Source organism: Felis catus, chromosome D4 (genome assembly GCF_018350175.1).
Source record: "Felis catus isolate Fca126 chromosome D4, F.catus_Fca126_mat1.0, whole genome shotgun sequence".
Lineage (NCBI taxonomy): Eukaryota > Metazoa > Chordata > Mammalia > Carnivora > Felidae > Felis > Felis catus.
The window spans coordinates 58,215,687-58,232,869 of record NC_058380.1 but is presented as its reverse complement, the minus strand read 5'-3'; the positions used below and the strand labels follow the sequence as shown (position 1 = coordinate 58,232,869).

The 17,183-nt window shown below is 39.1% G+C and overlaps 1 protein-coding gene across 10 annotated transcripts in view; it reads right to left on the bottom strand.

The window, feature by feature from the left end:
- The window catches only part of MELK (maternal embryonic leucine zipper kinase), a 218,945-nt gene that overhangs the window by 140,857 nt on the left and 60,905 nt on the right, over nucleotides 1-17,183 (bottom strand). For all 10 annotated transcript variants that reach the window (XM_023242451.2, XM_045043374.1, XM_045043373.1 and 7 more), the window contains exons 12-14: nucleotides 10,721-10,852; nucleotides 7,067-7,189; nucleotides 1,920-2,151 (exon numbers count right to left, since the gene is read on the bottom strand). In XM_023242451.2, coding sequence (XP_023098219.1) covers nucleotides 1,920-2,151; nucleotides 7,067-7,189; nucleotides 10,721-10,852 — 487 coding nt within the window. The remainder of the gene's footprint in view (nucleotides 1-1,919; nucleotides 2,152-7,066; nucleotides 7,190-10,720; nucleotides 10,853-17,183) is intronic.

Below are 17,183 nucleotides of genomic sequence, written 5' to 3'. Positions count from 1 at the left end.
GGCTCAGTCTATTGAGCCTCCGACTTCAGCTCAGGTCATGATCTCACAGCTCGTGGGTTTGAACCCCACATCGGGCTCTGTACTGACAGCTCGGAGCCTGGAGCCTGCTTCGGATTCTGTATCTCCCTCTCTCTCTGCCCCTAATCCGCTCACAGTCTGTCTCTCTCTCAAAAATAAATAAACATTTAAAATTTAAAAAAAAAAAAAAGCCCTCAATGAGTTAAAGTCCATCTTATCTCCCTACCCAACCCTGATTCACAAATGATACCGTAGCTATATTAACAAGTAACAAAAAAAAAAAAAAAAAAATTAAAAAAAAAAAAAAAAAAAAAACAACCAAGTAACAGAAGAGAAATACCCCATTAGGAAAAAAATGCAATAGCAGCTACTACTAGTAACATCCGACCTTAGTATCCAAACGTTACCTCACTGAACCCTCATAACAACCCCAGGCAGCTATACATGCTTATCACACCAAACTAGCTAGCTTCACAATTCTGGGGAAAGTGTTGTTTGAGCTGATGAACGAGAGAATGCAATTAACAGAATAACAGAACTTCCAGTAAACATTCTGACAAAGTTGATCATAATATCTTTACAAGAAGCAGAGCTCTGGAACTGGCTATCAGGCCCATTAGCAAATTAGAAGCACAATGGCAGGCCATGATTTAGCAGCACTTCACATGGCAAGGTCTTGGAGTTTGGGTTCATTAGGCTCTTAACATAAAACAAGAGTAGGTTACAATTGCTAGAAAAAAAGGCCAAAAAGGGTTAGGAGTCATTTTAAAAAGTGACTTGGGGGCACCTAGGTGGCTCAGTCAGTTGAGCATCCGACTCTTGATTTGGGCTCAGGTCATGATCCCAGGGTCGTGGGAACGAGCCCTGTGTCAGGCTCCATGCTGAACGTGGAGCCTGCTTAAGATTCATTCTCTCTCTCTCTCTCTATCTCTCTCTCTCTCTCTCTCCCTCCCTCCCTCCCTCCCTCTGCCCCTCTCCCCCAGTCACGCTCACACTCTCTAAAAATAACAATTTTTTTAAAAAGTGACATAGACTAGATCACAATAAATAAAACCCCTTCAGGCTCTCTCTAATTCATTCTTTCTTTCAACAGATATGGCCCCACTATATACCAGGCACTGGGCACCTACTAAGTACCAGACAATAAAGACAACCCCTACCATATACTATGCCATGTTGCAAAAATGGCAGACAGAATCTCTACTCTCATGATGCTTACAGTCTTATCCTGATGAGACACAGCACCAGAAAACTGGGTTCAGTCCTAGGAACTGACAAAATAGAATGTGCCTAAATGAGGCCAGCAAGAAAACACTGAGGTGTCATAAAAGAAACCACTTAAATAATTGGTGATGACTGAGCTGATAAGGAAACCAAGGGCAATGAGAAAGTTGTAATATCTGGACGCAGATCTAGAACTCTAGAAGGACATGACTATGAATGCTTCTGAAATATGAGCAAGAGCAGGATCAGATACCAGAACTAGAGATCCAGATGAGTGACATCTCAGGGCTCAGCAGAGACTTCAGTTTTAGTCACCATAAGTGGGGGCAAAGGAGAAAACAAAGTCTAAATCTAGATATATGACCTTGGGCAAATCACTCGTCTGAGCCTTGTGTTCTTCAGCTGTGAAAAAAACAGGTAGATGAAATGAGCTCTAACTTGCCTTTCGGCTTTGATATTCTATGATGCTATACTTCAACTTTACATATGTGAAAAAGAGAAAAAATATCAATAGAAGTTGACTAATATGCTTTCATTTCAACCAATGCAAATAATATAGGATAAAAAAAGCATAAATTCCCGAGGGCAATGCTAGCCATTTCCGACCTATTATGTGCTTAGATGGTAAGAATAGAATTTGAAGGTACTTTACCCTGATCAGTACATATAGCAAATACCTTTTGAGGGTGTAGTGTAATGATTTGGTGTGGAGAGTATTTCTCTCTTATGCTGGTTCTTATTAACTGGAGTCTTAGGCTCAGGAAATACAAAGCACTCATCATTCTTTACAGCAGACTTAGGCGTATATACATTCTCTTTGTTCTTTAATTTATTGGCAGATGCTCTGCATAATACTGGAGTTAATGATTTAGATTCCAGACCATTTGATTCTGTCCAATGCTTGGCAAACTGGAAAAAAAAAAAGTTACTGGATAAAGCACAATGAAGAAGAAGAAAAGTCAATTTCTCTACAACATGCCTTAATCATTTGCAAATTACCATGCACCATTTTTACTAAAATGAAATACTCTCAAAAGGATACTATTGGCAATACCAGGAAATTTAAAAATGTATATTCAATTCTCTTTAGTACACGTAGATCACTTTAGTCTGTTCTACTGACAGATCATTTTCAACATGTTTTAGGCTGAGTGTTAAATCAAACACACCCAGATCTCAGGCAATACTGAGAATGGTCACAATTAAATCCCTGGGGAATTGTTTCCCATGCCTAGATTCCCATGGTTTGTCTCTAATGTGTACCAAAAACTAAGTGTTTAGTGATTACAGCAGAAAAACCATGTTAAAATACCCTTAACAGAAATGTTGCATACAAAATATTTTTTAATCATTTTGGATTTATGGTTGAGCTTGCAAAAAAGTAAGGAAAATCCTCAGAGGCTAAACTAAGAAGAGGAGCATGAATCCAGAGATATAATAAAGGCTGAAGCTGTCCATTGCTCTAAGGCCATCTACCTACCACCTCGGATAACCGGCAGCATGGACGTTAACAGCCATGGAAGCCTTAGGCCTATGCAAGGTGGTAAGTTAGAACCAAAGTCCTCATGAAAAGCCACAGGGGACTATAACTAAAATGAAAGGCGGGGTGGGGTGGCTCGGTCAGTGAAGCATCCGACTTCAGCTCAGGTCTTGATCTCACAGTTGCCCCAAAACCACGACAAGCCTTTGTCAGGCTCCCTGCTGATAGGACACAACCTGCTTGGGATTCTCTCTCTCCCTCTCTCTGCCCCTCCCCCACTTGTGGTTTCTCTCTCTCCAAAACAAATAGACTTAAAAAACAAAACAAAACTAGGGGCATCAGGGTGGCTCAGTCAGTTAAGCCTCTGACTTTGGCTCAGGTCATGATCTCATGGTTCATGGGTTCGAGCCCCACATAAGGCTTTGTGCTAACAGTGCAGAGCCTGAAGCCTGCTTCAGATTCTGTGTCTCCCTCTCTCTCTTCCCCTCCCACTCTTCCTCTCTCTCTCTCCCTCTCTCTCAAAAATAAATAAACATTGGGGTGACTGAGTGGCTCAGTCGGTTAAGTGTCCGAATTCATCTCAGGTCATGATCTTGCGGTTTGTGAGTTCGAGCCCCGCATCAGGCTCCGGGCTGAGAGCTCACAGCCTGGAGCCTGCTTCAGATTCTGTGTCTCCCACTGTCTGCCCCTCCGCTTCTTGCACTCTGTCTCTTGCACTGTCTCAAAAATAAATAAACATTAAAAATAATAATTAATTAATTAAACATTAAAAAATTATTTTAAAAAATCTAAAATCGAACTGTGAATTAAATATAAATCCGCCCTGTAAAGAGGACAGCACAACAATGTTGTCTGCCCTAGGCTTAACTCTGGAGAAGCAAAATTCTCCTTTAATAATTTGCAATTTCACATAAGTTTAGGGACCAAATTCATACTTTCTGCATGGTCCTATGTGCATTCAAGGAAAATACAATCCCTAGCTCTTAAAAACCATTCCAGGGGCGCCTGGGTGGCGCAGTCAGTTAAGTGTCTGACTTCAGCCAGGTCACGATCTCACGGTCCGTGAGTTCGAGCCCCGTGTCAGGCTCTGGGCTGATGGCTCAGAGCCTGGAGCCTACTTCCAATTCTGTGTCTCCCTCTCTCTGCCCCTCCCCCATTCATGCTCTGTCTCTCTCTGTCCCAAAAATAAATAAACGTTGAAAAAAAATTTTTTTTAATAAAAATAAAAATAAAAAAAAAAACCATTCCAGAGAATAAAAAAGGAACACATCCCAATTCATTTTAGAAGACTACTATAATCACAATACCAAAATCAGATGGATGGAATAGAATGCAAGCAGAGAAGAAAGACTTTCATGCATTATTTGACATTGTTCTATATTGTCTAAATGTTTTACAAGATGAATGTATCCATGTATAATGTCTGTAATAATAAAACTAAAATTTTCAAAAGAAAAAAAGACTTATATGAGACAGAAAACTATAGGACATTTTCATTTAAGAACAAAGAAGCAAAAATTCTAAAACAAATATTAGCAAACTAACCCCAGCAGTGTATTAAAAAACATAGTATACTGGGCTTATATAAAGAATACAAGACTGGCTTAACATCATAACTATTGATATAACATATAACAAACTACATTATTTAATGTAGTTAATTATATCAACTAGTGAAAGAAACAAAAATAGATGATTTTCTCAATAGGTATTTTCTACAATACAGATTCATGACTTTAAACAAATCTTAGGGATGGATGCCTGGTGGCTCAGTTGGTTAAGCGTCCAACACAGGCTCAGGTCATGATCTCACGTATTGGTGAGTTCAAAGTCCCGCGTCAGGCTCTATGCTGACAGCTCAGAGCCTGAAGCCTGCTTCAGATTCTATGTCTCCCTCCCTCTCTGCCCCTCCCCTGCTCACACTCTGTGTCTCAAAAATAAACAAACACTATAAAAGAAAAATTTAAACAAATCTTAGCAGACCAGAACTAAATGAAAAACAGGTCTTAACTTGAAAAAGACAGGGTGGGAGGTGCAGTGGAGAGAGAGGAAGGCTGACAAGGAGAAGGAGAGTGAAGGAGAGTGGGAAGGGGAAGGTTTAAGAGGGAGAGAGAGAACATACATCATACTTAATGATAAAAGAAGTATTCTTTTTACAACTTGGAAAAACAGTGTCTGCTATATTGCTAGGTCTACTAAGTGCAGTTATAAAAAAAACAAAAGATATTAAAGGTTTAAGAATTAGAAAGGAAGAGGGGTGCCTGGGTGGTTCAGTTGGTTAAGCATCTGACTTTGGCTCAAGTCATGAACTCATGGTTCATGAGTTCGAGCCTCGTATCAGGCTCTGTGCTGACAGCTCAGAGTCTGAAGCCTGCTTGGATTCTGTGTCTCCCTCTCTCTCTGCCCTTCTCCTGCTCACAGTCTCTCTCTCTCAATCACTCAAAAAAAAAAAAATTAAAAAAATGTTAATAAAAGAATTAGAAAGCAGAAACAAAACTGCCACCCATAGATGATATACTTTTGTACACAGAACACTCAAAAAAATATACAGACACATTATAAGAATTTAAGAGTTTAGGAAAGTTACTGAATATAAGATCATTCACAAAAATCAATTTCATATCTATACACCAGTAACAGACACAAAACTGTGATTTTAAAAGACCTACCACTCCCAACAGCAATAAAAAAATAAGAGTATTTAGGAATAAATCTAATAAAAATATAAGACCTTTCTGGGGAAATTTATAAAACTTTATTAAAAGCAATTAACTAAAACCTAATAAATGAAGAGATATACTATGTTTATGGATAGGGGGATTTGAGGGTCTAGATTTCAATTTTTCCCAAGTTGAATCTTAAATTCAATGCAATTTCAATTTTTGAGTGTATGTGAAGTTTGTCCAAATGATTCTAAAATGTATATGGAAATGCAAAGGGACAAGAGTAGCCAAGACATTCTTAAAGAAGAATTGGCCAACCAGAGAGAAGAACTATTACAAAATTAAAGTAATTAAGATGTGTAGTAGTGGTGAAAAAAAATCAATAAAACAAAATATAGCCCAGAAACAGATACACTCCTATGACAACTTGATATATGATCAAAGCACCACTGTAGATCTGGTGGTGAAAGAATGGACTTTTCAATGTAGGAGATATAACTTTATACTCACCAGATTACAAAATATTTAAATATTAAAATATTAAATAGCCGAAAATATCAAGTATTAATAAATATGCAAAGCAATGGGAACAGTCTTCTACTTCTGGTTGAAGTATACTTAATAAAACCACTTTGGGAAAAAAACTGGCATTATCTGTTAACGCTGAAGATACTCATTCCACTCCTAAGTATATATGTGGTAGCACTCTTACACATATGTAATAGGGGCCCCGCTGCACACAAGAGTTAGCCTAGCAGGTCCTGGATGGAAGCTGGGTAACCCAGCTTTTAGAAAATTCCCAACATTGTTGGGATAAGTTTGTTTGTAGGGCTGGAGCACCAAACCCTGCTGTACCAGACTGTACAGACTACAAGCAGTGTGATTTATGATGAACGACAGCTTTTCTTCTAGAAGTCTAGAATTTCTGTGATTGTGACGAATTCCACCAACATAGAGAGCCTGTGTAACCAGCCCCAGTAAAAACTTTGGATTCTAAGTCTCTAGTGAGCTTCCCTGAGTAGAAACATGCACACCTGCTCCTGTATTTCACTGCTGTCAAAGAGAGTGCACTCTGCGTGGCCCCCTCAGAGAGAGTGGAGGAATAACATTCACTGTACATCCAATAAGTTCAACAAATGCCAAATAAGATTAAAAAAAAAAAAAGATTATCAAAAGGAGAAGAAAACAGATCAGTTGCTGCTCTGAGTTGGGGAGAATAGGGAGTTGGCTACAATGAGGGACTCTAGGAGAGGGGGCAACAGAACTGTTCTTGATTTTGATGGTGGTCACAGGACTGTATGCATTTGTCAAAACATACAGAACTGCACACTAAAACAGTGTTAACAAATAGTTAACTGTATGTAAGCTGTACTTCATTTTTGGAAAGGGGGAGGGGAGGGGAAGGGAGGGCAGGGGGAAAAAAGACAAGCGAAAAGAGGAACAGTGCTCTAAAATGGAATATTGGCTTTGTTCAACTTGGAAATAAATGGCTTCCCTTTTGTTCATATTCCAACAAATCTCTCATTAATGTCTTCAATGGCTTAGGAATTCATTAAATTTGCAAGCACACACCCAATACCGTATATTACACAGACTTACTATACATACTCACATTAGAGTCTAGATGTTTTTATAATTTAGGCAACATACACTGCTTTAAATAGTAAAATAAATAACCAACCTGTGGTGTTTGTGGGGTGGTCACACCTATTGATGAACTGTCTCCACACCAGTCATAGTCTATCAATCCAGCCACATCATTTTCATCACTTGTTGTCATATCTTCTAGACTCAGATTCTTTGACTATTCAAAAAATAGAAGAACTCAGAGACAACGCCATCATGGTTCAATTTTTAAAAGATTATGTTCGAGGCACAGGGCAAGGCCCTGGAAGCAGAAACAAATCAGATAGTATACTAAAGGAGCTCACCGTCCAGGACAGAAAACAGGAAGTCAAAAAATGCCAACACAAATTATGAGGAGAATCTCTGACTCTCAAACATGTCTTGGAACATGACTTGGAACATGACTTTCAAATGACTTTGAAATACAGGTTTCTTTTTTTGCAAATACATGCAGAATATGTAGCAATTTTTCCCACTAGGAATAAACTAGCTTTAAGACAGGTCAGCTGGGGACAGAGTATTTGGGGTCCTGTGCTAACAATACCCCCACAGTCATTTATCTCCCCCCCCCCTCCATAAACTAAGGGTATACTAGACACACCCTAAATTCTAAAACTATGGAGTGTAATTGGATCTTTTATTTCTCCCTCCTTCCATTTCCGAAATTCAACATCTAGTTAAGCCAGCCAGACAATTTTACTTGAATTTCTCATACGTCACCATTTACTTTCCAGTCCCACTGCCACTGTTCTAATTCAAGGACACATCTTCTCAGACCTGAACTATTCAAACAGACAGTATGGTCTGTGCCACCAGTGTTTCTACCCTCTCAACCAGGGATGACAGAGTTCTCCAATTATCATCAACTAGAGCTGGCTACATGGAGTGCTAGCCGGAGAAAAATACTAAAGCTAAATCTAGGCTCAGTGGAGAAAAGTAACGAACGATGGCCATCCCGAGCACTGCCATAGAGAGTAACAGCACACACACATCCCTAACTGAACAAGTCTATATACCACTGGATACATTTTTCAAAATTACAGTCCTGTCAAGTGACTTATCCTATCTTGCTCAAAAATCAATGGTTCCCATTACCTGTAGCATAAAGTCTAACCCTTCTGACATGGCATTTCAAAGCTCTCTACAATCTAGCTCTCACCTACCCTCCCAACTCACTCCCTCCTTCTCTTCCTCTTACTTTCGCCCTCTTGACCTCTCAATCTTTAGCCAAACCAAATCTTTAACCAATCTGATTCTTGGATCAGACTGTATTATTGTCTTGCTGAAAATGCCATCTGCTGATTAGCAGTTCAGGATTACTTACTTTCTTATAAACAACACCTCAGAGAAAAAAGGGTGATTCTACCAAAGGGGAGAACAATACAAAGAAACTATGTTTCGAGTTTTAATGATTTGCATAAAAAGCAGAAAATAACCCAAAACTTTATTTCTACACTATTTCTTATTATTAAAATATCTACCTACCATAAAAATTGATTCAATAATGCCCAAATAATTACACGATCAGGGTCAATGCTCATTAGTTGAAAGAGAAGAGTAAATATCTTCCCAGATACTTGAATACTTCATAATTCTTAGAAGCAGGTGAATTGAGATTGGGCCAATCCAGATGTAAGAAAATTCAATGGCTTAGGAAAATATCTCAGAACTGTTAACAAAGGTGTTATAAATGTAAAAATTTTGCTGAAGTTTATTCTAGGTACAGACTTATCTAATGCCATTCTGCAATTACCTCGATCAGAAACAGAGTTCATGATTTTGTGTTCTCTTTGACCCCAAGATCTTCACTTCAGTCTGAAAGTTTAAAGGGTCTGGAAATGTGGGCAGGATGAGTGACAGGACAACTCATGGAGTCCATGGGTAAAAGATCTGTCTGGGCATGGTGTATTCACCAATCCAACAAAGCTCTCCAAGAATAGACTAGAAAACCATCCCAGGAATGACATTATTTCACTTCAGAGATCCCTTTACACTTTTAAGTGTAGCTCCTGGTACTTAAAAAAAAAAAAAACCCGTACACTTTTAAGTAAAGCTCCTGGCACTTTTAGTGCTTAGTTTGGCCAAAAGACCAACTAGGGAGGAAAGGAGAGAGGCAGAGACTGACAGGGTCTGGAAGGGACATAAGATTCCCTATACCTGCAGCACATGATTGATAAGTGCCATAAAGAGAGATCTAGGGGCGCCTGCGTGGCTCAGTTGGTTAAGCGACCGACTTCAGCTCAGGTCACGATCTTGCAGTTTGTGAGTTCGAGCCCCGCATCAGGCTCTGTGCTGACAGCTCAGAGCCTGGAGCCTGCTTCAGATTCTATGTCTCCCCCTCTCTCTACCCCTCCCCTGCTCACGCTCTGTGTCTCTGTCTCTCAATAATAAATAAACATTTAAAAAAAAAAAGAGAGAGAGATCTAAATGAAACATTAAAGGAATTCAGGGAGGTCAGAGGGAGATTCAACACAAGATCCTGAAAAAGGTAGCTTTTCTTTTGACATAATTTTGAGAGGCAGAGAAATAAAATCACCTCACACATAGTCATTTGGGCTATACTGGATTAAATAAAGAGAGCTAACTACCTCTCTCTCTGAGAATAATAAAAGTACAATTTCCTAGTGCTAGAATAATTTAAATTGCAACCTAAATTAATCAGACTGATTATATTCCAAAGTTCCCACACCCATCCAGCAAAGGATTTGGAAGGCAGTATTTTAAACCATGTGAGGTAACAAAAACTCAGAAGATAGAGACTAATGGGAGTTCTTAGGAATGACATGGTGCTTCCAAAAATGTAAAGCTTCTCCATCATTCTAAACACTCATGACAAAGAAAAATGAGACAAAAAGGACAAAAGTAGAAAAAATATGGCCACAACAAATTCATACAAGGTATTTGAGTTATATGAGCTATAACTATTGCTCAAAACAAAAACCTAAACCATCAACATAAATGAGTATCAAAATATTCATTAAAGTATTTCATGTCATATAAAAGACAATACATCCTATTTTCAGAAATCTTACTCCCAATAATTTTTAAAAATTTTTATCCCCAACCCAATAATACGAGTGTCCTTTAAAAGCACTTGTATTAATTATATACATAAATTATATAAATAGGGGCACCTGGGTGGCTCAGTCAGTTAAGCGTCCAACTTCAGCTCAGGCCGTGGTGTTGTGGTTCATGAGTTCAAGCCCCGTGTCAGACTCTGTGCTGATAGGTCAGAGCCTGGAGCCTGCTTCAGATTCTGTGTCTCCCTCTCTCTCTGCCCCTCCCCTGCTCACACTTTGCCTCTCAAAACTAAACATTTAAAATAAAATTTTTTAAAATAAATTATATAAATAAACACACCAAAAAAGAATGGAAAGTCACAGTCAAATAAAACTATATTATCTATAGGGAGTAGGTTTATGCATAAGTTCTATTTTCCTTTAGCTTATCTGTGACTTAAAATTCTTCTACAACAATCAAAAATTATTTTCGTGAAAAACAAAGGGGAAGAGAGGATTATTTCCATGCCATGTTAACTTTGAAATTTTTAGAGTTCAAGTTCTGAATTTCCCATTTTCCTCACCAAAAATATTTAAATCATAAAATGTCTTGCCTCTGGCTCCTTGACACCAGTGGTGGACCCACTCATGAATGGAGCAGGCGTGAGGCCAGAGCAGTCGGTGTTCACACAAAAGGTTCTAACATTTACCTTGGTGTTTGTGAACGGGGTATCACTGGCTGGTCCACAGGAAAAAGAAGGAAGCCTTAAACGAACTGGTTTTCCCCGAGCCTTCCTGGCTAGCAGCAGAAGATAGGTAGCTGTGAGGTGATCATACTGCCACTGGAAAAAAGAAAATCAAAGTTGTTTACAAGACTAAAGTTGTTTTTTGAAATAATGTTTTATTTTACATTAACTTTTTTCCATTCAGAAAAAATAACCGTCCCTTGTACCTTGTCTCCTTCACTCTCTCATACACACACACACACACACACACACACAGACAGACAGACACACACACACACACACACACACACACACACACACACACACTTTCCACTCCCCAGAGGGAACCACTTTTAAATACTTTAAGCTATTTTGTCTATGTTTCTATGTTGCTTATAATTTAATTTAAATTTAAATGGCTTTAAAATTTTTCTTCAGCTTCAGATATTATCTATGAATTTCCTAGTATGGAAAATAAGAACTTTCCTTCCTGCCCCATACATTCTTCCTCCCTGTATCCTCCCACTATAATTTTATGACAATTTTTAGTTAAATCAATATTTATACTACTATGATTATGTAAATAGTATTCACAACTAAGTAAGGGTAATGTTCGAAATATTTAATTGGTACCCTGACTCTAAGCAATTAGAACAGAGGCTGAGAGTGAGTAGGGTCCTCGGGGACCTGTGCCATGACAATTATTAACCTTTTAATCACTGGGTTCCAGGGGAGACTGGAGGGAGGTGCCCACGGGACCTAAGGGAGGTAATGGGCTACGGGGAGGGCACTCGTAGCAGTTCTTTACCAGTGAGTATATAAGTATTCTAATATCTTAACAACCAATATGGAATTGCACCTAAACCATGCAGGGTACTCTCTTCGCATTTCCTTCTTTAATATCTTGGGTTTTCCTGAAGTTAAATAAAAAAGAGGCAGTTATTCGTCTTACTAATTCATCTGCACACTCTCCAGCACTCTTCACCTCCCCTCAACATGTCCACATACACCAGCTGATCTGGCCCCCACTCCGCTGCCATTTTGGAGACATTCCACCTGATGTGTGCATTCCATGCTCCAGTCTGGACTGGCTTCTTTCTCAACCTGCAACTTAACTGTCAGTCTAGGGATTCCCTTCACCTCTATTCTACAATGTGTCCCCAGTTTCCTAGATCCTAAGGATTCCTCTTTCTTGGTCACTTGTTTGGGTGCAATATATTCTCCAGTAACTTCCTGAAGGTAGATGGATGGGAGGTAAATTTTTTGCGATCTTGCATGCCTGGTGACTGACTGCATTTCATCCTCACACTTGATTCTGGTTTGGCTGAATATACAATTTTAGGATGATAATAATTTTCAGTTTTGAAAACACTATTCCATGGTCTTCTCACTTCTTATATAACTAATGAAAAATCCAAAGTCTTTCCGATTCCAAGCCTTTGTTTATGATCTTTTGGGGATTGTTTTTGGCTCTAGATATTTTTTGGGTATTCCCTTTTCCCCCAGTTTTCTGAAATTCCACTTTGTGGAGATCTATTTTCATCCACATTTCCAAACCCTGGCTAAGCCCCTTCATTCTTAAAAACTCAGTTCTACTACCTTAGAAACCTTCAGTTCTGGAATATTTCTTCTTGTATTATTTCTTTGATGCTTTCTTCCCTTCTTCCTTCAGTTTTGTCTTCCTGCAACTTCTATTATTTGTATGTTGGACCTTTCTTACCCATTCTCTTCTATTTATGCATCTCTTTGTCTTTGAGTTCTACTTTTGAAAGATTTTCCTTTAATTTCATTTTCAATCATTTCTACTAAGCTTTTCATTTCTGTCGTCATATCTTAAACTTTCAAGAGCTATCTCTTGAAATGTTCCTTTTTAGTCATCTTATTCTTATTTCGAAAAAGAAATAGCTTCTCTTATCTCTGAGAATATTAATTATCATTTCTTAGCCATTTTCTTCCACTCCCTGCATTATCTTCTATTTCTGAATATCTTTACTTTTCTTTCTCTTCCCCCACCCCTGGTCCCCACCACTTGTTTTGATCTCTGATTTTCATGTTAGAGGCTTTCCTCAAATGTCTAGTAATCTTTGGCTGCCTGTCTCTATTTAAAGGGGAGGGATTATAAAGCACAGCTAATTAAAGGGTCTGTGTGTAGTTTGAGGCTGCTCATCAGCTTGGGGGCTTCCCTCTATAATGAACAGACAGGAATCTAAACTCCCAACCATTAGGTATAGTAGGTCCTCCCCCTTCGCTTTTCCCTAGAAATGAGTCTTCCAATATTTTCCCCACCCCCACTGCAAACAGGATAAATTCCTGGTTCCAGCATTCTCAGAGTTGAAGAGGAAAAGGGGTTAGAGGTAGTGGTTCACTGTTAAATATGAGGACTGCATGTGCCCATGCATCCATTTCAAAATGGACAAGCTGTGTGTGGTACAACAGTGCCTCTTGGTCAATATCTCCTATCTTCCGCTGGGGTGAGGAAGACGTGGCTATCATGCAGCTCAAGGTAAAGAAAGGGATTTAGGGGTCCAATTGTTTCTCATACAGACTTTCAACCAATCTTCCTGTTCTACCCTACTTACTTCCCTAACTTCAGAGGTTCTGAGTACCTCTGATTCCTAAGCTTTTCTGGAGCCTAAGGTCCTAATCAATTTGTTTATTTTCTTTTCCCAATGCAGGCACTTAGCTTTCAGCTTTCTCTAAAATGCTATGTCAGCTGCCACTTACCTATCTTATAACTCCCAAAATTTTACTCACATTACTTTTTGTCTCCTCTTTTATTCCAATCACCCTTGCGAAATGTTTTACCTTTTTACCCCTTTATTATTATTTTAGTGAGGTTTTAGCAAGTGTTGGATGTAAACACATCTGTTCAATCCATTATGTATAACTGAAAGTTTCTAAATAATGCACTCATAAGACTAGGAGACTCTACCCTATAAGAGCGCTATATTTTAATAACATTGAATAATATTTTGTTAATGTTTATTTATTTTTGAGACAGAGAGAGACAGAGCATGAGCAGGGTAGAGGTAGAGAGAGAGAGAGGGAGACACACAATCTAAAACAGGCTCCAGGTTCTGAGCTGTGAGCACAGAGCCCAGTGCGGGGCTCGAACCCACAAATTGTGAGATCATGACCCGAGCCGAAGTCGGACGCTTAACTGACTGAGCCACCCAGGTGCCCCAACATTGAATAATATTTAATGCATGTATCTCCTCAAAAGGCACATGATCCAAAGAGGTCTACTACCAAAAAGGTCTAAATAAAAACCCTGTTTTTATTAAGTTTTATCAGTTAATATTTTAGATGGCCACAGTCATCATGTATGCTTTGAAATCTATAACGGACCTATCAGTCGAGTGGAAGAGGTATAAAATACTGTGATAAATTATCACAGAATGTTGCCTTTAGTCCAGACAGGATCGGGGGAAGGTCAGAAAAGGTTTCATGGAGAAGGTACTTGGGAACTGGGTAAAAACTATGTAGTTATAACCATTCTCCACTTTCCAAAAACTACATTCAAGATTTTTTTTTCCCCACCTGCCATATCTACGGTCTCACGTATGATAGCCCTACCTCTTTGAAAGAGATGTCATAAACTGATTACAGAATGGCTCAGAAACAAGTTGCCATTTGCGTACCAACAATGGTCTGGCACAATCCAGGCACTGTAAACAATACCTGGACAGTTTTCGATGGAGTTTTCTAAAGCTGCCTCAGAGTTTTACAACCATACTCTAACCCCTCTTTACCCCTAAGCAAAAAAAAAGCATCCTTTTTATAACTTTTTTTGGCCATAGCCACTGCATACAACTCGTCACAATCAGATGCACAGGGGAGTTCTGTGTTCAATAACAGATGAGTCGGCACATTAGTTACATTTTCAGGTGATGTCAATCCACAAATCTAACACAACCAATGTCTCCATTATCTTTTAGGCAGCTCCAACAGGTTTACCTATTATGAAGAAGGTTGCATTTCTAAAAACAACAACAACTAAAAACATTTTTAAAAAAAGAAAAAACATTTAAAAATCCCCAGCTGTTGCTCACACAGGCTAAATGTTAAAGAACTGCCCAGGCACCTGGGCTGAGGGCAGGCAAGTTACTGGTACAGAGTGTTTTGAGAAACTGAGGAGTGGCTCACTATCATTCCCTTGACCTTGGTCCTTGAGGCCTTTAAACTTCTGCCACCAGAATACAGGGAGATTTGCACTACAGGGATGGGGGAAGGGATCTGTCTTGGTCTGAATTGGTTCTCATATGCACTTGTGACCCTCAATGAAGTCCCCATACCAGATGACTGGCTGCCCCCACAAATCACAGCCACTCACAGCTGGAAGAAGAGGGGAGCAGTAAGGAAAGCAATCAGGTGGGAGGAAGCTCTGGCACCACTACTGGAAGCTCTCGGGCAGGCTACAGCGGGATAGCCCAAAATCATGACACAGTGAAACTCTAACTGCTGCATATAAAAAGCAGATTAAGAGTGCTCATGTATGTAATATAAAAGCCGGACTTCTAGGAGGCCAATGTTTGACAATAATAGTGTTTCTCTCTCTGCACAAAGATCAGCAGCACCATCCCAGGATGGATCACACTAACCTGATCTCTGTCTGTCCTGTCTAACCAGACCCCAAAGTAAAGGCAAAGCTCCTGAGGTGCCAAAAACAAGTATAACAGACACAGCTGATCTCAAACCTGCTGTTCCTGAGGCTCCTTAAACTGGAAAGTTCTTAGGACCAATGTGAATTCCCTGAGACTACCTAAACCAAGATTTCTCCAACCAACACTACTGATGTTTGACCTGGATAATTCTTTCTTGTGAGGGTCTGTTCTGTGCATTGTGGGATATTTAGCAGCATCCTGGCCTCTAACCACTAGATTCCATTATCATGTGCACACACCCCAGTTGTGACAACCAAAAATGTCCCGAGGGGCAAAATCACTCCCAGTTGAAAACCACTGACTGAGACCAATGCTTCTCAACTTTTAATGTACATATGTATCACTTAGGGATTTTATTAAGATACAGATTCTGATTCATTAAGTCTGAAGTAGGCTCTGAGAGTTTGCATTTCTAATAAGCACCAAGTGACGCTAATGCTGCTGGTCAAAGCATACTTTGAATAGCAAGAATTTAGAGTAGTACTTCTCAACTCCTGGCTGCATACTGCAATCACTGGAAAGCTTTTAAAAATTCTGATGTTTAGGCCACACACCAAACCAATTAAACCGTAATCTCCGGGGGTGGGTCCTAGGCATCAGGATTAGTTTAGATTCCCAGAGGATCCACACAAGGTTGAGAATCTCACATTTAGAATGAATAGCCTATATTCTACTCATCCCTAGGACTGGAAAGTAAGTATAAGCAGACATTAAGAATGAGAGAAGAGTCCAAAGGAAGAAAAACTATTCCTTTTTTTCACAGCATTCTTGATGTTGTTAGTGCCTAGCTTTCAGAATCACTGAGAGCTTTAGAGATGTAACACCAGAAAACAATATCGTGCTTCATTATCTACTTTTCCTATATCAGAAGGAAAGAAAATAATTCCTATTCCCATTTCACTTTTAAGTTTGAAAATTATGTAAAGATCACATAAAGGATACTATTTTAAAGATAATTTTTCAATAGTTCTTGAAATTCTACATATATTACTTTTAGGATTCAGATTTTAAAAGTCTGTGATATGGGGCACCTGGATGGCTCAGTCAGTTAAGCATCTGACTCTTGATTTTGGCTCAGGTCACGATCTCACAGTTTGGGGGTTCGAGCCCCACATCGGGCTCTGTGCTGACAGCTCAGAGCCTACAGCCTGCTTCGGATTCTGTGTGTGTGTGTCTCTCTCTCCCCCTCCCCTGCTCAGCTCTCTCTCTTCTCTCTCTCAAAAATAAATAAACGTTTAAAAATAAATAAATAAAAGTCTGTGATCACACACCAAATCTCTTCTCAATAAAATGACAGGATGTCTGGGCCGAGCTTTGAAATATCCTAGTTAGAAAAGGCAAATGGGAGAGGGGACTGGGATATAGATAAAACTGGAAAAATGTCATTAGCTGTTGAACCTGGATGATGAGTACGTGGAAGATCATTGTTAAACTGTTCTACTTTTGCAGGCATTTAAAAACTTCTAAAATGAAATTTTTAAAAGAAATCTTAGGTACCTGAAAGTCTCTATGAAAGATCATCCTAAAGAAAAAGTCATACTTTTATTTTTAAGTTGCTTAAATGGAAACTTCAAGTTCTCGTTATAAAAGACTAAGGAAGGGCCTTGCAGCAATTCCCAATCCTTGTCATTCCTTCAAAGGCATTTTCCATGCAAAACACATTATCATTCTGTTTTGTATACACATTCTGGAACCTTTGCTTATTATGTCATCCAAAAGAAATTTTTTATATCTCCTCCTCATTGAAAAGAATTGTGGCTTAGCAAAGCTTTGTTTAGAAAAAA